Below are 22,432 nucleotides of genomic sequence, written 5' to 3' on the forward strand. Positions count from 1 at the left end.
CAGCCTCAAGTCCCCCAAACTGGTCCATCATCAACACACAGAAATCACATCTCGCCCTCATCCAGGAAATCACCAGTCGTCGATGCACAACCGATACCTAGTGCTCACGTGCACGAATGCGTGGAAGGAATTCGAAGGATTACGCCTCAAGCTGAATCAATGCCGCACAATAATGAAAGAAATATGGGAAGTATATCCTAAATGTCCTGTAGCCTCTCGAAGATAGGTATGGACGTCATCAAACCGATCCGCAAGACGCTACTAGACACTTGCTCATGACTTGTAGAACCTATGAACCTAGAGCTCTGATACCAATCTGTCACGACCCAAAATCCACAAGTCGTGATGCCACATAACCCAACCCTCTAGGTAAGCCAACTAATAACTATCCAATTTCAATTAACTTTTTAATAAGATAATTAAACAAAGGAATTATCTGAATCTTATACATTCCCCAAGGACTGGTAGTACAAATCACGAGCTTCTAAGAATAGAGTTTACAAAGCTGATATGAACTAAATACACTTTCTGTTTGAAAAGTACATAAACAGAGTTTTAAAATCTAAGGCTACCATGAACAAGAGGCAACTACAACATGAACGCAGGTACATCTTCCAATCCATCTCCCATCGAACACAGCAACAACGACATCCGTAATCTGCACGCAATATGCAGGAAGTGTAGTATGAGTACAACCGACCCCATGTATTAAATAAGTAGCAAATCTAACCTTAGGTTGAAAGTAGTGACGAGCTGGAATATGGTCGAGTCCAATACCAATAGCCAACAACTATTTATAAAAATGTAGAGCTTATAAATAAGGAGGCAATTCAGAAATAAAATGCTCAGCTTTATCACAATTTCCCGAAAATAGTTTCGCTTTTCAAGAATATCAGTGAAAACCCAAATTCTTTACCGAAATCGTCGAAAAGTATGAGATAGTTTGAAAACTGTAAATTTTTCCAAAACTCCTTTCCAAAATAAGTAATATGTTTCATTTCCTTTCCATATAGCAAGTGTGAAATACCTCTCTATGCTCACATATCAATGTGTGTAAAAGTCATGAATGACGTGATACCGTACAACATGAGGAAAATATGTCTCTATGCATGTATGTCATGTGTGCATGCCAATGCCATGTCTCTCAGAGATGAACTCATGTACTCCCACTCTCAGAGTACTCAATATCACTGTCTCACACTTTCCACTCATCATGCTCAATCACTCAGTACTGTAAATGGCCAGTCCGGCCTAGGGAAGATCCATCTCGAAACATTCACAACACTGACTATAAGTCACCCAGTACTGAGAAAAAAGGGCAATCCAACCCTGTGGAGAAATCCATCTCCAGGTAGTAAGTACTTCAGACAAATCCATGCCCAGGGAAATCCATCCCTCAATAGTATCATCCGCGCTCACTGGGGGTGTGTTACAGACTCCGGAGGGGCTCCTGCAGCCCAAGCGCTATCCTAATCATCAATATAACCGCTGCGTCATGTAGCCCGATTCCATAACTGTCACTCATAATCAGGCTCTCGGCCTCACTCAATCATCAATCTCTCCAGTCTCACCCACATGCTCACAATGTCATGAAAACTGACCCGGAACAATGATATGATGTAAAGTAACAATTGAGACTGAGATATGATATGAATGCATGAATATGACTAAGTACGAAATATCAATGAAATCAATGAGATGACAGCAACCAACGACCTCTATGGGTCCTAACAAAATAAGCATATATCTAGCATGATTGACAGCTCAGTTACTTTATCACATGGTGAAAACACAAATATCAACAAAAATAGGGCCACTATACAGTGCCATGGAAATAATGGAATCACAATTCACAAGTTGCACACCCACATGCCCGTCACCAAGCATGTGCTCACCTCAATACCAATCACACAATACGTAATTTGGGGTTTCATACCCTCAACACTAAGTTTAGAAGAGTTACTTATCTTGAACAAGCCAATTCCAACACCGGGCAAGCCAAGCGATGATCCAAAAATGCCATCACGCGCGTAGCGACCTCCGAAAGGCTCAAAACTAGCCAAAATCAACTCAGATACATCAGATAAAGCCCAAGGGAGCAATTACAAATGATAAAGATCGAATTCTACATCAAATCCCAAATCCGGCCAAAAATCACACCAGGGCCCATGCCTCGAAACTCGACAAAACTCATAAAATCCGACACCCCATTCAATTACGAGTCCAACCATACTAGTTTCACTCAAATCCGACTCCAAATCAGCGTTCAAAACTCAAAAATTCATATTATGAAACTTTAGGCCAAAAATTCCCAATTTCCTCTTTAAAATTCATCAACCAATTTCTAAAAACGAAGATAGATTCATGGAATATAATCAAAACTGAGTAGAGAACACTTACCCCAATCCTTGTAATGAAATTTGCTTCAAAAATCGCCTCAATTAGAGTCCCACATCTCAAAATATGAAGAAAGAACCAGAACCTCATTTTTATGACTCTGCCCAGCTATTCCGCATTTGCGGTCAAATTTTCGCATCTGTGACCATCGCTTATGCGAAAATTCCTCTCTTTTGCGAAACAGCCTCACTCAGGAAAACCTCGCACCTGCGCTCCTTAAGCTGCTTCCGTGATCGCGCTTCTGCGCACTTGAACCGCATCTGCGGTTGCGCATGTGCGTCCAAGCACCCGCACCTGCGATCCTCACGCCCAGCTCCCTTTCTCGCTTCTACGATGGTACTGCCTCTTTTGCGGCTCCGCACCTGCGCTCAACACTCCGCAAGTGCGGTCAAACCAGAACCAAAATAATCTTCGCAATGCAACATGGAATGAAAATGATCCGAACCTCGTCCGAAACTCACCCGAGCCACTCGGGACCCTGTCCAAATATACCAACAAGTTTCATAACATAACACGGACCTACTCGAGGCCTCAAAACACACATAACAACATCGTAACGACGAATCACACCTTAATTCGAAATCATTGAACTTTAAAACTTCAACTTCCATAACTGATGCCGAAACCTATCAAATCACGTCCGATTGATCTCAAATTTTGCACACAAATCACATTTGACATTACGGACATGCTCCAACTTTCGGAATCGAAATCCGACTCCGATATCAAAAAGTCCACTCCCTGTCAAACTTTCTAAAATTTTAATTTTCTCCATTTCAAGCCAAACTCTACTACGAACCTCCAATCTACAATCCGGACGCGCTCCTAAGTCCAAAATCACCCAACGGGGCTAACGGAACCATCCGAAAATCCAATTAGAGGTCATATACTAAAAAGTCAAAACTTGGTCAAACCTTTCAAATTTAAAGCTTCTTGCTGAGAATCAATACTCCAAATCAATTCTAAATAACCTGAAAGCCAAAACCGACGATTCACATAAGTCATAATACATCCTACGGAGCTACTCATGCCCTCAAACAACCGAGCGAAGTGCAAATGCTCAAAACGACCGGTCGGGTCGTTACATAAGGGCTTTTGTACGAATTGTTTGGAATCCAAGCCTTTCAATATCGGTGGTGCCCTCAGGATCTGATCAATCCTGGAGTTATATGTTTCCACTTTTTTGTCATTTGCTTCATTTCTCCTTTCTCATGACTCTATTCATTTTGTTAGTTCCTCGAGCATCTTAACAATTTGGGGATTAGTCCCCGATTCTTGCTCATTTAACCTTACTACAACTGGCCTCGTTTTATGGGTAACTTCTTGGGGTGGACTGGGCTCGAGCCTGGTCGGTGCCTGGGTTTGGCTCTGCAACTGGGCTATTGCTACTTGTTGAGCTTGCAACATTTCGAAAATCGTACGCAAGCTGATTCCGTTTTCCTCAGCGTTTTGGGTATTTCGAGCTACAAATCGAGTTCCACCATGAATGCTATTATCAGGGTCGGAACGTTGGTTTACCTCGATGGCCACATGTGAATTAACGTCTATTGGCTCTTCGACCCGAGCTCCAACGGGATCGACGAGTGGCCTTTCACCCCCGGGCGTTAAGTTGTTGTTCTCATCTTGAAGGCCAATTTCGTTGTCGATAGGTAAGGCCATTAATTGTGAATTCGTCGTTTTCAGCCTGAAATCAAAGACACTTCCAAGAGCAAATGTAAAATAGTGTATTTCACATAGATTCGTACCAAATAACCACTATTATCCTTAGCCTCACGGTGAGCGCCAAACTGTTTACCCGAAAAACGGATAGAGTTGAATTTATATGTAGTTCTAAGGATATGTGGTATAACTTGGTACAAATCGGAAAAGTAAGTAGAAACATATATCAAACATTGACTGTAAAAAATGAATGAAATACAAATCAAATTGAGTAGAGAATAATTTATAAACAAGCAAGATGAATCAATGTCAAAACTCAAAAAGGATAATCTTTGCTATATATCAGTGTAATAATCTTTGAAATGTGAGTGTATCAATGTTTGCTTCTCTGGATGTTCAATGTCCCCTTACAAAAATGATACCCATTCTTCATATAGTGGAAAAATCCTACTTTGGATATAATAAAAAATACATAGTAGGGATCTCATGATAGATTAGTTAATTAGTTTTTTCTTAATTTTCGCTGAGATTCTCCCTAAGTGCGGCTACAACGGCTCTCTGTCTCTTAGCTCGATCTTAGCCGGTCTTGGTATTGGTCGATCTCCGAATCTCGAGCTCGATATTGACTCGAGCTCGGTATTGATCGGTTTCTGGCTCTTGAGTTCGATAACACTACTTCATATCATAGCTCGATATTGACTCGAGCTCGATATTGATCGGTCCCTGAATCTTGAGCTTGATAACCTGGCTTTATTTCTTATCTCGATTTTATAATGACGACCCTCGGTTCATCATGTTCCAATATCGACTAATTACACGCAGGGGCAAACTCGGATTTGACCGTATACACAAGTATAATGTGGTAACAAGAAAAATGGAGTAAATAACATGATTTAATATGTTAAAATATATTGATAGAGTTATATTTTCAGTGTGTAATTTACTTGAGGCTTAAGCTCTAGTGTTTTTCTATCCAAATAAAATTAGCACATTTGCAGCTGAGGAGGGGTAGTAGCTTTTCAAGTGTTAATAACGTTTATTGTTTGTACAAGAAAATCTTTCGTGTTAATCGATTACTGTATTTTTAAGTTTGAAAGGGAAAAGAATTAAAGGACGCAATCATCGAAATGAATATTAACCCAGTTGTTTGTCAGTTGTCACCAACTATAGTTTTAGTGACATTATTAGTACTCTTGGTAGGACATATCCACATTATAAGTTCCAAACAACGGCTCTACAGACAACCAGCACCCGGCCCCCGTCCCCTCTCGGTCAATTCTTTTTGAATTGGCTATTTACTTATTTTTTTGTCAAAAGTTAAAAAAAAAAGTATTTTTAGTAAGAAATAATTTATGTTTAGCTAATTAATTTAAAAAATACTTCTAAGCAATAATTAGTATTCAAACTTTTAAAAAGTATTTCTAATTATATCTTTTTCAAAAGTATTTCCGAAAAAAATTTATTTTTTTCTGCTTTTTCAAAACTGTTTCTGATTCTCCTCAAAAACTTTTTTTTCTCGTAAAAGCTTAGCCAAACACTTCAAATTTTAAAAAAAAAAGGAAATAAAAAAAATTGCTTTTGAACTCGCATAACTTGGCCAAATGGCCCTTGAAATCACATCTTTTTTGTCCCACCTTTAAAACTCACCATTTCCAAATGTAACTCTTTTAGAAAAACAGGAACCCCCCTCTTTGAGTTTTGACCCTTTGCCTCTTTTCTTTTTCTGGACATTCTTCCCTTCTCTTCCCCATTACAGAAGCCTTTCCTTTCCCTTAATTTTGGGGTAAAAAAGAAAATGGGTAGTTGTCTGAGCAAGAAGAACGCTAGTACTTGTACTTCTCTTGCAGTTTCAAGCACAAATCAAGGAACCAAACCTAATACCCTGCAAGTAGAAAAGAAGAAAGTAGAGGGACAGATAGTGAGAAAAGAAATCTTTGTTATCAAACACAGGATAAGCCATGAAGGGTCTATCTGTTCTAAAGACTCAAAAGATAATGTCAAGAAAGCAACTGAAAATGCCAACAACAGTAATGGGGAATCTGGCAAGAAGAATGCTACTATTATTGTACCAGCACCAGTGTGGAGGAGGAGGAGTTCAAGTTGTACCAAGGAAGACGTTGATGCTATTTTAGTACAATGTGGGAGGCTTAGCAGGAGCTCATCCACTAACAAAGGTCTTTCCTTTGAATCTTGTGATAATACCAAGAACCACAGTAGAAGTAGAAGCTACTCTATTTCCAAGAAAAGTTATGATTTTGACAATGAGAATACAAGTGGTGGTAGCAGAAGGGTGAGCAGATCTCCTGGTAGAAGATCTGAATCGCCAGCTACTGCTTCCAACTGTGCTAATTTGGCTTCTGCTGATGCTAATGGGAGTAATGTAAGACCAGATACTGAGCTGATTTCTACAGCTGCTATTCAGAGGATTCAAGTGAAGAGAAATGTGGGTGCTTCATCTCCTCGTGCTCGGTCCCGGTCTCCAGCAAGGGTGAGTGCAAAGGTATCAAACGAAAACAAGAATTTCCAACAGCAGCCTTTGCCCCTTAGCCGCAGCAATTCCAGGAAAAAAGAAGATTTTCCTTTCAGAAGAAATCCTCTCAGTGAGATTGGCACCACTGTGGTCACTGAGCATATGCCCTTTCATGGACTCAAGCCTGTCAATCCCCAGGTTGGCTTTTCTAGTCTCTGGAAATAATATTCATTTTCCCATTTCTAGGTTTGCTAATGATTCTAGCTATATTTGATTTTATGCTTTTGGCAATCAGCTTTGAGTTTGCAGTTCGATTCTGGCATTTATTTGACATGAATATGGTAATTTTCATTGGTTCAAATGCAGAAGCTGAATGCAGAAAATGCAACCAATGGCAAAGTTGTTCAGCAAGGAACTGAGGATATACTTAGCATTGCCAAAGCAACTCTTGATTACGGCCTTACAGATGTTAATGGCAAAGTCAAGGAGCTGCGGCAGCTAGCACAAGAGGCTAAAGCATTGACAACAGTTGAGGGGAATGCAGCAGTGAATGTGGTTGCTTCAAGATTTGAAAGCCTTGTACCCCAGGGAATAAGAAGAAGCAGGTCATCCAGGCTATCCTGGGACCTAGACATTAATCTTGGAGTTAAGTCAAATCCTACTCAATCATATACTGAATTATTGCTTGAGGACATACAAAACTTTCATCAGAAGAGCAGCAACTCTGCATTTTCACTCCCACCTTGTGTAACAAAAGCTTGCTCCATATTGGACGCAGTTGCTGACCTTAACTCAAGCACTAGTTCCAGTTTATCCAGCGCTTTCTCTGATGACAGAAGAAGAAACCCCAAAGTTGAGCAACTTAACAAGAATACTGATACTTCTTTAGGAACCACTCCTCAGGGTAAAAAGAGGTTACAGATAAAAGAGCCATATGTGGAATCTGAGGTTGCTCTAAGTGATGACTTAATTAAGTCTCCTATCATACAGAAGTATGTAACCTTCGGAAGGGGAACTGATGGAGGTTATTTAGAAGATCCAGAATCTTCAGGAAGCAACAGTTCTGTTGGTGGTCAGCGGTGTTGGTTTTCCCCATCCTCCCGAGGACCAAATTCAGCTGATTCTTGGTCTCCTTCAAAATCTTACAGTAGGCTTCATGTGAATCCACTAGCCTTTCAAAAGCATACAGTATCTGAGTATGGCCGTGATTTGGATGAAGATAAAAGAAGAATTACTGCAAATACGAGGGATTCTGACAACCAGCAACGTGGAATAGGTCGCAACAGGACACCTAGAGGACCTCACACAATATCTATGGCAGCTGCTGCTGCTTCAACTTATTAGTTATATGCGGTTTCTTTGAGGATTTATATGTTGCTGTTATGATTGCACCCTTTGCAACATTTTCATTTCAGTGTCAACAGAATCATTTACTAGAAGCAGCTGTATTGCAATTATCCTTCTACGTTCTCTGACAGGCATAATGGGGGCTAAATAATGGAGTTTCACATTTATACAGTTTCACATAATGTGGTAGCAGCAAGCATTCTCTACACGAATCTAACAGTTACAAAAGCTTTAGTCCTGGATATTTTATCCAAGAAAAGTTTTGTCTACACCTAATGAGTATAATACGCATCTTGAAGCTCACGCTATTATGGTATACAGTTGGGTTGGGAAACCACCTCCAAGCAAGTTCCAGCTTCACGCTATTATGGTATACAGTTGCAGGCGCTTGATATATAATCTTGATATCTTTTATATACAGTGTATGTACTTTCTGCAAAATGGAGAAATTAAGCTGCTGAGCATTCTTCTCTCTCCAGACACAAGGAGGATAACTCAACAGTTGACTATATCATTTGGTATCACTTTTGTAGTTAACCAAGTAAATTGCAGCCACTGTGACAAATGCTCCACCTAGTTGCACGGGTGTGAATGTCTCATCTAGATATAGGAACCTGTATCGGAGTTGAACAAATTAGGCAGATCCAGATAGCAAAAAAGTAGAAACCAAAAAGTGAAGATAGAAACCGAATCAAACATAAACTGCTTTGGACAGTAGTCCTAAATATTTCTTCTTATAGGTAGTTGAAAGTGATGACCAATTCATTGATTGAGATCAAAATAACTTTCATTGGCTCGTTCAGGAATTTATTTTCTGATAGGATGCTTACCCAAAAATGGAAGCAAACATTGGAGTTAAAAAGGTAAGGGAACTGAGCTTTGTAAGGCTACCTGCAATGGATTAGTCTAGTCAAAATTGGCCGTAACAGACAAATTAATAAGGTGTAATGCATTGTTTGACATTCAGAGACCTGAATCTAACCTCTTGTTGCGTTGTAGAAGTAGACACCATAGCTTATGGCACTTCCAAAGATTGAGGTATAGAGCAAAGCCAACAAGTCAGTTGCTGTAAGCTCCATAGAATTCCCACTAAGCACAGGGTCATGATTGAGAATGGAGATAGCCACCAGAGGGAGTCCACCAATAACCATGTGCTGAAATGGAAGTATCTGAAGTTAGCACAGTATTTGAGCATCGAAATCATAGTGTACTGTTCTTTGGAAACCTTTTACTCAAACCATTACATTGTTGCCAGTCATGCAACCATTTATTTTCAATGTTAAAAGATAAGTAACCATTCTAATCTTGAATAAACATCAGCTCATTCCAGAGGAGCAAGAAATAAATATAAGGGTTCAACATTGGCAAGAAAACACTTCTGTGTTTAAGAGTGAAGGTCCGCTGAATTTAGTGGGGTCGTCTTCAAATCCTAGCAGTTTTTTTTTTTTTTTTTTTTTTAAGAAATAGTTCAAACAGAGATATATTTCTCTTGGTCCAACAATTATGAGCTTATGCTCTTTCCTTTTAGATTGATGAAAAAAGTTTCCAGTTCACTGTTTCATGTTTGCTCACTGAATTGTTTTTGACTTGGCAAGCGAAATCATTTTGTAAGGATAAGAGAATAGCCACACGAGACATTGTCATAAATGGAAAAACCAGAATGTTCACAATAAAATTAAGCTGTAAAAGTGGAATTTATTTTTTGCTACCAAGCATCCAAGTGGTGTTGAAGGATCCCACCACTCAGCAAAGGTTAGAGCCTGCTTTTACATCCGCAAAACGCCTCCTAACAACACATCCAAGGTTAATGGCCAACCGACACCCTACAATTTTCTAGTTGAGAACACTTACTCTAAGGATTAAATTGTCTTGGGTTAGATCTGGGTGCTAAGCTTCTGTCTCGGGTGATGAGATGGGGAGTCAGGGACTCAGGGTCTGAGCTTTAATCCATTTAGAATGATATATTCGTTTCATGGGGAGTCCTCATAAGATGATGCACCACCAACATTGAAGGAAAAAGGAATTTTTGCAGAGGTAAAGAACACACATTTCATGACTGGTTAAAAGAAGTTAAAAGTCCATTCCCTTTTGTCGACCTTAACTTTTGGCAGTGGAACGGTGGTGGGATTTAGGAAAGGGCCACAAATATTTTTCTAATACAGAGAAAGGAAGGAGAAGTTTTTTGTTTTGGATAGGAAACGGAGGCAGTTAAGATAAAGAAAGCACACTGCTCGGAAGTTCAGCTTGTAAGACAGACATCCAGAATGGTTGACGAATTTGGAGTAGAACAAATAAATGCAATGCATAGAATACAAGTGATAGCAGAACTTACACATCGAACAGGAGGCCTCTTGTCAGTAACTTGATAAGGAATATGACCATCATAGAGCTAACTGGACAGGTTAAGATTATACTAGTGTGAATTACTTTTTATCATGCTAATTTTGGGATTTCTTCCTTCCCGTTTAATCTATGAAGTCAAACAACTGCATTTTGCAACAAATGGAACAAAGACCAATTTTATAGCTGCGTACAGTTTGATGACACAACCACTAGTTCTAGATAGTGACCGTGAAAAACCTGATCTAATATTATAAACTTCAAATCAGCAGTGTAGTAATATGACTAACCCATCCAGTAGCCATGATTGGGTCTGAGTATTTAGAAACCCAACGGACCATTACTGTGCCAACAGCCATGCTTTGTGCTGCAAGAAGCATCCACCACTCTCCACTTCCCCATAGTGAAAAGTTGCTATTATCAACTGAAAGAGCAGGTACCTGTACAATTAACTCTGTTATTTGAGAGCAGTAACAGTTAGTACCAAAAAAACAAGGAATAGGATTAATGACTACAAAGTGTTCTCCTAAATTAGATATTGATATTCCCTCCTTTCCTTTTGTTTTATTATGGCTGGGGCTGGAGGAATACTTAAAAACAAATCTACAGTCATGAATTGTTCTACTTTCTTCATAGTACCGGGCCTTATTTACTTGTTATTGTTATTGCTTTTCATCTACTTTCTGGTTCTTATGTTGCTGTTATTACTTCTGTGATTTCTGTTGATGGTACTGATTTATTGTCTCTGTTCGTCTTCTTGAGCCAAGGGTCTTTCGGAACCAGGCTCTCTACTCCCTCGGGGTAGGGGTAAGGTCTGTGTACTCACTACCCTCCCTAGACCCCACTTGTGGGATTACACTGGGTTGTTGTTGTTGAATTGTTCTACTTTCAACAGGTTAAGATCTAGTACACACAAAAAATGAAAAGAAATATTGCTGCAAACACGTTAAAAATCATCTTCTTCCTCTTTGCAGTTAAAAGAGAACTAAAATTACACGTACATAAATGTATACATATAAAAAAAAATTGAACACATAAGATTCGTCTACATATAACATATAAACGTAGGGAAAATCTTATAAGTACTCTTCTTGGTTCCCTGCAGTACATGTACGGAGAACAACACAAACTGTACAATCAATATATACTATCAACATCATTGTGTCTTCGGATGATAACATAACCAGAAACAAAATTGAGCATCTGCAACATCTAGAATATGGATACCACTTGAAGTTCAACAGTTAATTTGATGGAAGGTAGAGGAACGGGACAGGTCGATTCACTTCAAGGTGAAGTTTTTATATTGCCCTCATGTTGTTTGGCGTGATTGGAGGAAAAATAAATCAGATTTACTTCATCCTTTCTACAATTGAAGGGGTTTAACATGCTACGTCTTCATTTTTATTCTCTAACCAAATGGCTTTTACATACTCTCCTCTTACCCTTTCTCTTTCACCCCAACCAAAGAGATGTTTATCTACTTATTTGGAAAAAGAACAAACGTTCGTCTACCTAGTCTCCAGTTTACCGTGAATTCCAACAGAATCATGAATTTGGTAAAATCTCTGCTTAACCTTTTAAATTTCTGATCCCCAAAATTTTGTCTTTGGTATCAGATTCTTCACCACTGCTTTTTGACTTATTTAAGGCACACACAACTACCTACCAAAGAAGGACCAATCAGTATTCTGTTAATTATCATCGACTGCCTCTAGAGTGAGGATAAGGCCATTCACAATTATTGTGAAAATAAAAATAGAGATTGGTAATTTTCTGATAATATTACCTCAAGAAGTAAAAGGCCCACCACCCCAAGCACAAGACCTGCAGCTCCAACAAAACCTATGGACTCATCAAATAACAAAGCTGCAAGCACAGCCACTGTCAGAGGCTGTGAATCTATTATCACCTGAAATCACAATAAAATCTTGTCAAAATTAGGTCAACTTATCATTTGAATATCATCAATTACTTTACTTTTCTTTTAGCTGCATGGATTAGTTCAAGAGAATTGCTAATTGATCCTTTACTTACTCTCGACTCTATGTAATTATTTGGTTACACCACTAAAGCTAACAGTCTATTATTAAACATTATTGAATTTAGAAAGGCCAATCAAATGTTCCAAAAAACATGATGAGTGATGTTAAGGAAAACTCAATGCAGTATTAGAGTAGAAATCGTATATAATTAATTGAAATTCATCAGTAAGAAAAGCCCCATTCAAAAGGTTGAATGCTGGAGCATCGGAATTCGATACAGTAGGACAGGTATAAAATATAACATTTCTCTGCTATGGTGCTAAATGCAAAATACAATTATGTACAGCACCTTGAACTGCTTATGGCGCAGTTTCGTCTTCGTAAATATTGGTTACAACCTCACAAGGAAAGATTATACACTAATAAATTCCATATGAGCCTCAACTTGTTTGGAACTGAGGCATAGTTGTTGTTGTTATACTAAATTCAATATTGGCATAAGACATCACACTGCAATGAGAAAGTAAAATTCATCTTACACTGCCTAAGCCAGCAGATGTCCTCTGAAGTCCTTCTGCAAGAAATCCCTGTCCACCATATACATTTAATGAGACACATTGCTGACCCAATGAATAGTACTTTGTGCATCACTGAAAGCTTAACACAATTAACACAGGTAATCGTAGCAGTCGAATCCGGCATCTCATTCCTCCTAGTGGTGAACTAAACCAACAGAGAAAGAAACGCTAGTTTTTGAAGACTACCTATACCCCTGTTTGTTATTCCCCATTATCAAGTTTATATGGTGTTTGCGATCGTGCTTTATTCTGTAACCACTTAAATCAATAAATTATTCGACTAGGACTCAATCCCAAATTTATGGGGTCAGCTAGGGGCAGAACCACCTGGAAGCAAGGGGGCTCAAAAAATTTACTTATTTATCAATCATCCATGTTTATTTAAAGGGTAGCGCCGGTGCACAAAGCATCCCGCATTCACGCAGGGTCCAGGGAGCGGCCGCACCCCTATTTATCCATGTTTATTACAAGCCAAAAATAATAAAATGCATGATATATACAAGGGTTGAATTCCGTCCCTGGGGTGAGCCAATATTAAAATTCTATGTCAATTCCCTATTCAGACCTATTTCATTCCAATATGATAAATAAGTCTTATAATTCAGTACACTATCACCAATGTTAGCTTAAGTAAAACTATTGATCAGATACTGAAGAAAGATACCTGAAAACAAGCAGCATCAACAAGAGCAAAGAGTGTAATAGAAAGCCAAGCATTGAACCCAGAGGGGAAATTCCTACCCCTTAAAGCAGCAAAACCAACCAACATGAAACCAGCTGGAATCAACCTAAATGCTGAAACGGAAAAAGGGCCAGTCTTTGGTAAAACCTCCTTCATTGCTACCATAGCTGTACCCCAAAAGAAGAAAGGCGAGATTAGCAAACCCCATTCCCATATTGTCCCAAGCAACTCCAAAGACGACACCCCTTCATCTTTTTCAACATTTTGAAACTTAAAGTTTGAGTCTTTGGACGATTGCTCAGATGGGTTCACTACACACTCCACGTCTAGCCCAGTTCCCACACAGTCTAGTTGTTCTGATGATGATGGTTGCTCTTCAAGACTGGATTCAGTGGCCTTGGTTTTTGAAAAAGAAATGAACTTTTTGCTGCGGGAGTTGAGGTGGAGATGATTCTTGGAAGAAATTCTACGTAGGTGCAGTGATTGTTGAGACCCATTTCGTTTGTGAATAATTGAGTGGTGATGGAACAAATTATGAGGTAAAGAGGAGGTTTTGAAAAGGGAATTTGGATTAAGGTGAGGAGTAGTAGTGAGTGAACAGCAGAGATGACTGGTAAAAGAAGAAGAAGAAGAAGATGAAAATGGAGACCATGCCATTGTTCTTCTCCTTTTCTCTTATAATTACGTAGTATTTTGTTAATTTCAAGTTTCCTGGTTTTATAGTTTCCTCAGAAGGAACAAAAGAGAATCGAAGGAATAAAAAATCATCTGAAAGGAATGGTGAAATTATGATCCACCATACGGAGCGGGTACACTTTGTGATGGGAGAAATGCATAAATAGCCACTTGGAGGACCCATGTTTAAGGCATAGCCACATTTTTATAACAATTTGTAAGTTTAGCCATTTCAACTTAAGTCAAAATATTTGAAGTTTCACTTTTTGTCCGAAGTTTTTGTATGATATTGGCTGCAGCTCCTTCTTTCTCCTGCTTCAAGTTTCGACCAGTCCTCCTCAAATCGTCCCCAAAAGCTTCCAAACTTCGAATTTAGCTTCACCCAACTAGTTTCAGCAAGCTGGGTGTCTTCACAATTCAAATTGCAAGAGATACAATTATAATATCTAGAAAGTGACACGTGTATTGGGTAAAATTTGTAGCTTATGGGTGTACGTTTCTCAAATAGACACGTGGTAGTGATAACAAGGTGGAGATAGTCAACAGATAGTTGATACCAGATACATATATGTGACCGATAGTGTGTAAATTCTGAAGACATAAAGATCGAGAAAAAGTATTTGAAAGTAAGGTACCGGTTAAAAAAAGTAGCATTAATGGAGCAGTCGTTACAGAAAATCATAGCATTTATTCTCAAACGTTATACAGTCATCAAGAGAAGATTTTATTTATCTTTAAGAGGCGTGATTTGGAAATCTTGTCTCCTTAGATTTAACTATAATTAACAACATTTGTACTCATTGAATGGACACGATAAACTACAATTACAAAGGCATAATTCTTTCTCTCATTCACTTAAGCTTTTTACGGTTGTTATCGAGTTCTAACAGTTACTCTTAGTGCAGGCGGAAACAATCTAAAATCCAACCTTGTTATTTCTTTAATCATCTCTATTTCATTTCCTTTATTTTTTGTTGTATTATAATCAGATCAATTTAATCTACGTGTCTATAAATCACGTTAACAAATTCAACTGTACCTTTTTTGCAGACAAACAGTTTGACGCCCATCATAGAGCATAGACAATTATGGTGTTATTTTGATATGCTCGTCTTTTACTAACGTGCAGTTTTTCTGTTGTAAGCGTAAAACATATATGGCACACAATAATGTCAACAACTTGCTCAATGTTGGACCAAACACCAACAACGAGCCTGTGGACAATTTTCATGATGGAACTCAATAGGACGATTTAACTAGTGAAACCCATATTGATGGAAATGAATCAACTCCAAATCGGGTGGAAATAAATACTCAACGTGCGAGGAGTCATACGCCTGATGATTTGGATGACCAGCATGTGGCGCAATACTGTAAAAGTTTTGAGAGCACAACAAAAGGAGATTATGAACCATCTCTCAAGACATGACCGAATAATGACTGAGCTCCAACAAGCATTATCGGGCTTCAAATAACTCAAATGGTGGAGTTCGATCCCCTCCTAGCGTGCCTATAAATCAAACGACTCCAAGAACCGGTAACGTCGCTTCAAGGGAGAAGTTTAGACCGAACAACAACCAAGCAGGCGGTGCAGGCAGTGGATCAGGAAATGAAAACAACACAGACGATCCTTTCAAGACTAAGCTCATGAGGTGCATGAGAGAAATAAATATTCGAATGGATCATAATGCTAAAGAGTTTCACGATCTGATGGATCAAATCCTGGGGGCACCTGTCACGACCCAAAACCCGTGATAGATCGCGATGGCACCTAACATCACCGTTAGGAAAGCCCACAAGTGAACCTACAATTTAGTTACCCCCTTTTAACTTTTAAAACAAAAGTTTCCTTTTTAAAAGAACGAAATAAGTAAGATCTCATGCATCCGTACATACTCTTTTATCAACAATAAACTAGCGTGAGAAATACATCAACTGTAGTGACAATAATGATAAGTACAACAATACATAAATGCTAAAAGCCCCCAAAACTCGGTGCCACAAGTGCATGAGCAATCTAGAGAATATAAAAAACTAATACAACTACTGTCTGAAAGGTAATAGACAGAAATAATAAACAAGGTAGAGGGAGACTCCAGTGTTGCAGATCGTAGCAAGGCAAGCATCTCACCACTAAGTCTCCATAGAAGTGTGGCTACGCGCCCATGTGACCACTAGTAGTACATGTCTCGATACCTGCACATTCAATGCAGAAGTATAGCGCGAGTACGAAAAACAACGTGTACCAAGTAAGTATCTAGTCTAACCTTGAAGAAGTAGTGACGAGGGGTCGACTTGACACTTACTAGTGGTCAAACAATAATAAAAATACATAAAGTAGACATGGTGAGTGTACAATAAGTAGCAAATAAGCAAATAAAAGTAATTACAGTAATTCCACACATGAGTCTATATCAAATTACTAAACATATGATAACCGGCCTTGAAGGCGCTAACTCAATTGTTGCCAAACCAAATCCAGTCTCAAATATTAAGCACGAAGCTGTCGAGGCGAACAACCCGATTCTATAAGACTAGTGGTACTCAGTACTGCCGAGGCGAACGACCCGATCCCATTAAAAAAAAGTGTTACTATACTGCCGAGGCGAACGACCCGATCCCATAAGAATAATTTAATTCAGTGCCGAGGCGAACAGCCCGATCCCATAAGAGTAGAGAAATTTACCTCACTCGTTCAAGTACATGTGAGTCGAGAGAACACGGATCCAAAATTCATCAAATATTTTCCAAGTTTTCCAAAGTAAGAGGCTAAGTCGGTATTTTTATATAAATCCTCAATCTCAATCATAATCAAGAAAATCAATACACATGATAGGTATAAATAGCACAATTATAGGCATGATGTGAATCTAAGTCTATCCGGACATATCATGAATATAGATGCGTACGGACTCTCGTCACCTCGTGCGTACGTAGTTCCCCACAAAAAGTAGCACACAACAATTAATACACCTAAGGGGATAAGTTCCCTCTTACAAGGTTAGGCAAGAAACTGACCTCGATTTCAAGTCCCAAATCCGGTTCTTCAACCTCACTTGAACTCCTCAGACGACGCCAAGGACTCCGAAACTAACCAAAAGCCGTATAAAGTAATACATATATGCTCAAAATTTTATAATTTAGCTATTAAACTAATTTTCCAACCCAATACGAAAATCCATAAAAATCACCTCGGGCCCACGTGCTTGGATTCCGAATATTTTTGAAAATAAATATTACTCATTACCTCACGAACTCAAATATATAATTTATTTCCAATTATATAATAAGTTCCGTGGTCAAATTTTGTTTTTACCAAACCCTAGCTTTCTGACCAAATCCCACAATTTTAACTAATTTTCATGTTAAAATCTACCCATAACCCATATAATTAACTCAAAACTAGGTAGAATTCACTTACCTTGTGATGCTTTATGAAAATATTCTCAAAACCGGCTTAACCAAGTGAAAATGAAAGAAAATGAGTCAAATCCCGTATTAAAATCGAATTTGCCCAGGCCCGCTCTTCTTCGCGATCACGGACATAGCATCGCGAACGCGAAGGCCATCTCCTCCTAGCTGCCCAGTTACTCATCGTGTTCGCGATACTCAGCTGCCCCAACCCTTCGCGTTCGCGAAGGCCTCCTGCTTCACAACCATTCCCCCTCCCAGCCTTCTTCGCATTCGCGATCAAGCCTACGCGTTCTGATATCGCCCAAACTCACACCACTAATTTAGGTTGCGAGGCGGTCGATACAATAATATAAACCCAACGCTAGTCGGGGTCGATTCCACAGGGAGCTTGATGTGGGATTAGGTATATACCTAGTGTGAATGTATGACGTGCCTAAGATTACACTTTCACATTTTCAATTGTTGTTTCTACTTCTACTTTTACGCTAATGCTTGTATTTGTAAAGCTAAGAGACAATGTTTTTGGTTTTTATTGTTTTTCAAGTTATAAAAGATCTAGGGTTGCGACTTCTGCCTAGTTGGTTACCTAACGGATTTAGAGCTTTAGGGCACCTGGCTTTCTCTGGCGAGCTTTCTATCATAAAGCCAAAGACGCCCCAAGACAAGGTACAACTGTTGGGAAGGGGACATGATCAATAGAACCTGGCTGGATTCAGGCTGGCATGTTTGGTTGATAGAGATACAATATAGCAATCACACGCAATTACTCACTCTATACCTCTTGGTAGTTTGAGTGATTTTGCCCAATTTGGCTTTCTCAAGTCCAAATGGGTATCTCACGAAACAAATGATAAATGCTCAAGTCGGGTCTTACTATCTCTAGAATAGACTCTTTAATTGGGGCTGTCAATTTCTTGAGTTCATCCCAATTTCTTATTAGCCAAGTTTTCCTAGACTTAGTCTCACTTTCTCAAGTGTAGACTAAGTCAATTAGGCATGAATCAATGTTTGCAACCATCAATTTTCAAATTCAAGCAAGAAATAGGCTAAATATCATATACCCAATCATAAATAGACCCTAAATTAATTACCCATTAAGTACCCATACTAGGGTTGGGTCATAACCCTAGCTAATGGTTTAGCTACTCATGAAAAATGAAGAAATTAAATAAGAAACTAAGATAAAATGCATAATAATTGATTAAGGAAAGAAAATCTAATGTTTAAAAGCTAAACTAGTACAAAGTTACCCAATACAGTAAATAAAAATGGCTCTAAGTGTTCAGGTGCACCAAACTTAAAGTAAAAATGACAAAAAGATCTATTTATACCCAGCTAAATATATCTGATAAAATTGCCCTTGCGAAGGTTGTGCGGCCGCACAATTCTGTGTGCGGTCCGCACTTTGAGACTAACTGGTCAGGTTGGCTTTCTGCGGTAGCACAAAAGTGAGATGCGCCCGCACTTCCTCTAATTCTGCGGACCGCACATTTCTAAGTGCAGCCGCACTCTTTCTCATGGACTAGATCTGGGCTTCATTCTGCGGACCACACATTTATGAGTGCGACCGCATTTTGGCATCCTGCGTCCGCACAATAATAGTGCGGTCCGCACATCTTCAAGCTCCCAAACTACAAGTCTCTGAATCTGTTTTCTGCGGCGGCACAATAATTGTGCGGTCCGCACTCTATGAAGAAATTCTATCAGTGCATCTTCAGAGTTTGCGGCCACACACAGTATTGTGCGGTCCGCACTGTAGCCCGTTTTGCCTTATTTTGGTTATTGTCCAATTTTTACTCCTTTTTGAGTTGATTTTCACTTCTTTGGCTCGTTTCCTATTTATTCCTGCGAGAAAACACATTTCATTAGTTCTCGGGAATACCTTTAAGCATTTTTTTTAGCTAAAACGTAAGTAAAAGAGAGCAAGTAAGCGGTCAAAATCCCTACTTATCACGTTCGCAAAGGAGGAACGGGTCCTTCTACGTGTTCGTGAGAGCCTCCTCGCGTTCGCGAAGAGTAAATTTGGGGGCCCTTCAACAACCTTCTTCGTGATTGCGGGATAACCATCTCGATCGCGAAGCACACCAGCACACCAGCACACCAGCATTTTCAGCCAAGTTCAAACATGCTTCGGGTGGTCCGAAACACACTCGAGCCCTCCGTGACCTTGTCAAAATGCATCAACAAGTCCATAAACACATTGCAGACTTACTAGAAGCCTCGGAACACATAAAATAACACAGGAGTCAAGAATTGCACCTCAAAACCTCATTAATCATCTTCTAAGCTTCAAACTCATTTCAACCAACTCCGAATGCGTCGAAACATACTTAGACAACTCAGAATGATGTCAAATTTTACGCACAAGTCATAAATCACCATACAGACCTATTCCCAGGCCCGGAATCCTAAATGTACCTCGATTACACCAAAGTCTACTTTAAACCAAATTTAAAGAACTTGAAAACCTTCAATACGCCAACTTTCAACTTTAAGCGCTGAAACGCTCCTGGATCACCCGAAACCCCATCCGAAAACACGCCCAAGTCCAAAATCATCATACGAACCTATGAGAACCATCAAATCCCGGTTCCGAGGTTGTTTAATCAAAATGTTGACTCAAGAAAAACTTGGCCATCTTAAGCCACTATTAAGGAACTAAGTGTTCCAATTTCAACTTGAACCCGAACCAACAATCCCCACAAGTCATAAAATAGTAAAATCACATATAAGAAGTCTTAATTAGGGGAACATGGATCTATAAAGCAAAACAATCGGTCGGGTCGTTACATTCTTCACCTCTTAAACAAACGTTCGTCCTCGAATGAGTCTAGAATCATAGATGGAGTGACGAATAGGTATGGATATATGCTCCACATGTCCTCCTCGGTCTCCCAAGTCGCCTCCTCGACTAGTTGACTCCTCCACTAGATGTTTACCGAAGAAATTTTCTTATACCTCAACTGGCGAACCTGCTTGTCAACAATGGCAATTGGCTCCTCCTCATAACCAGACTCTCATCTAGCTGAACGGTGTTGTAATCTAACACATACGACCTGTCGGCATGGTACTTATGGAGCATAGACACATGGAAGACCGGATGAACTCCCTATAGACTGGGAGAAAAAGGAAGCTCATAAGCAACCTTCCCAACTCACCTCAACACCTCAAATAGGACAATAAACCTCAGACTCAACTTGCCCTTCTTTCCAAACCTCATGATACCCTTCATCGTCGAGACTTTCAAGAGAACCTTCTCGCCCACCATAAATGATAAATCACCTGCCTTCTGATCCGCGTAACTATATGTCTGGACTGTGCTGTGCGAAATCGCTCCTGAATCAACTTTACCTTCTCCAAGGCATCCTTTACTAAATCTGTGCCATATAACCTAGCCTTGCCGGGCTCAAACCATTTGATGGGCGAACGACATCGCCGACCATATAAAGCCTCAAATTGAGCCTTCTCGATGTGGACTGATAACTGTTGTTATAAGCAAACTCGGCCAAGGGAAAGAATTTACCCTACTGCCCCCGAAGTCAATAACACATGCTCTGAGCATATCCTCCAGACTATAAATTGTCCACTCCGACTTCCCGTCAGTCTGCGGATGAAAGGTCGTGCTGAGTTCTACTCAGGTACCCAACTCACTCTATACTGCTCTCTAGAAATGCGAAGTGAACTGATGGACTCTATCTGAAATGATGGAAACAGGCACACCATGCAACCGGACAATCTCCTATATGTAAATCTGGGCCAACCTCTCTGAAGAGTAAATAGTCACTACCGAAATAAAGTGTGCCGACTTGGTCAGCCTGTCGACAATGACCCAAACAACATCAAACTTCCTCAATGTCAGCGGCAACCCAACTAAGAAGTCCATAGTGATGCGCTCCCACTTCCACTCTGGTATAGCCATTTGTTGGAGCAGTCCACCTAGCCTTTGGTGCTCATACTTAACCTGCTGGCAATTTAGACATCTCGTTACATACTCAACTATGTCCTTCTTCATCTGCCGCCACCAATAATGCTGCCTCAGGTCGCGATAAATCTTCGTAGCACCTGGATGTATAGAATACCGAGAACTGTGTGCCTCCTCTAGAATATTCTCTCTCAAGACATCAACATTAGGAACACATAGGTAACCCTGGAGTCGTAGAACACCATCCTTACCGATAGTAACCTCCTTGGAACCACCCTGTAGTACCGTCTCTCTGAGAACGAACAAGTGCGGATCATTGTACTAACGAGCCTTGATCTGCTCAAGTAATGAAGACTGAGCCACAACACATGCAAGGACTCGACTGGGCTCTAAAATATCCAACCTCACAAGTTTGTTAGATAAGGACTGAATGTCCAAAGACAATGGCATCACCTTTTCCAAAATGAATGCCAAACTACCCATACTCTCGGCCTTTCTACTCAAGACACCCGCAACCATATTCGCCTTGACCGGATGGTAAATGATGGTAATATCATAGTCCTTCAGTAACTCAAGACACCTACGCTGCCTCAAATTAAGGTCCCTCCGCTTAAACAAATGCTACAAGCTGCGATGATCTGTATAAACATCACAGGACACCATATAGAGATAATGCCTCCAGATCTTGCGAGCATGAACTATCGTGGACAACTCTAAATCATGTATGGGGTAATTCTTCTCGCGGGGAATCAGTTGACGTGAAGCATATGCAATAACTCGCCCCTTCTGCATCAATACACAACCCAAACCAGTGCATGAAGCGTCACAATACATGGTATATATCCCTGAACCAGAGGGCAACACTAACACCGGTGTTGTAGTCAAAACGGTCTTGAGCTTATGAAAGCTCGCCTCACAATCATTGGACCTTCTGAATAGGGCACCCTTCTGGGTCAATCTAGT

At 39.8% G+C, this 22,432-nt stretch overlaps 2 protein-coding genes across 2 annotated transcripts; one reads left to right on the forward strand and one right to left on the reverse strand.

Moving 5' to 3' along the window:
- The first annotated feature begins 5,683 nt into the window (after nucleotides 1-5,683).
- LOC107822983 (uncharacterized) lies at nucleotides 5,684-8,382 on the forward strand. The gene is made up of 2 exons (XM_016649569.2): nucleotides 5,684-6,724; nucleotides 6,893-8,382. The coding sequence occupies exons 1-2, from the start codon at nucleotides 5,852-5,854 to the stop codon at nucleotides 7,868-7,870; spliced, it is 1,851 nt and encodes a 616-aa protein (XP_016505055.2). The 5' UTR covers nucleotides 5,684-5,851; the 3' UTR covers nucleotides 7,871-8,382.
- LOC107822984 (WAT1-related protein At3g02690, chloroplastic) lies at nucleotides 8,011-14,316 on the reverse strand. The gene is made up of 7 exons (XM_016649570.2): nucleotides 13,441-14,316; nucleotides 12,738-12,785; nucleotides 12,003-12,125; nucleotides 10,504-10,653; nucleotides 8,856-9,027; nucleotides 8,704-8,764; nucleotides 8,011-8,487 (listed from the first exon to the last, which is right to left on the reverse strand). The coding sequence occupies exons 1-7, from the start codon at nucleotides 14,113-14,115 to the stop codon at nucleotides 8,385-8,387; spliced, it is 1,332 nt and encodes a 443-aa protein (XP_016505056.2). The 5' UTR covers nucleotides 14,116-14,316; the 3' UTR covers nucleotides 8,011-8,384.
- Nucleotides 14,317-22,432: the final 8,116 nt, after the last annotated feature.

The sequence above is a fragment of the Nicotiana tabacum genome, chromosome 17 (genome assembly GCF_000715075.1).
Source record: "Nicotiana tabacum cultivar K326 chromosome 17, ASM71507v2, whole genome shotgun sequence".
Lineage (NCBI taxonomy): Eukaryota > Viridiplantae > Streptophyta > Magnoliopsida > Solanales > Solanaceae > Nicotiana > Nicotiana tabacum.

Bases quoted from the DNA above. Each gene is read 5' to 3' on its own strand.
- LOC107822984 (XM_016649570.2), bottom strand. From the start codon at position 14,115: ATGGCATGGTCTCCATTTTCATCTTCTTCTTCTTCTTCTTTTACCAGT. The intron at 12,786-13,440 runs GTATCTTTCTTC...TATGGTGGACAG, and splicing joins TTGATGCTGCTTGTTTTCAG to GGATTTCTTGCAGAAGGACT. The intron at 8,765-8,855 runs GTTAGATTCAGG...AATCCATTGCAG, and splicing joins CTTCTACAACGCAACAAGAG to GTAGCCTTACAAAGCTCAGT.
- LOC107822983 (XM_016649569.2), top strand. From the start codon at position 5,852: ATGGGTAGTTGTCTGAGCAAGAAGAACGCTAGTACTTGTACTTCTCTT. The intron at 6,725-6,892 runs GTTGGCTTTTCT...GTTCAAATGCAG, and splicing joins TCAAGCCTGTCAATCCCCAG to AAGCTGAATGCAGAAAATGC.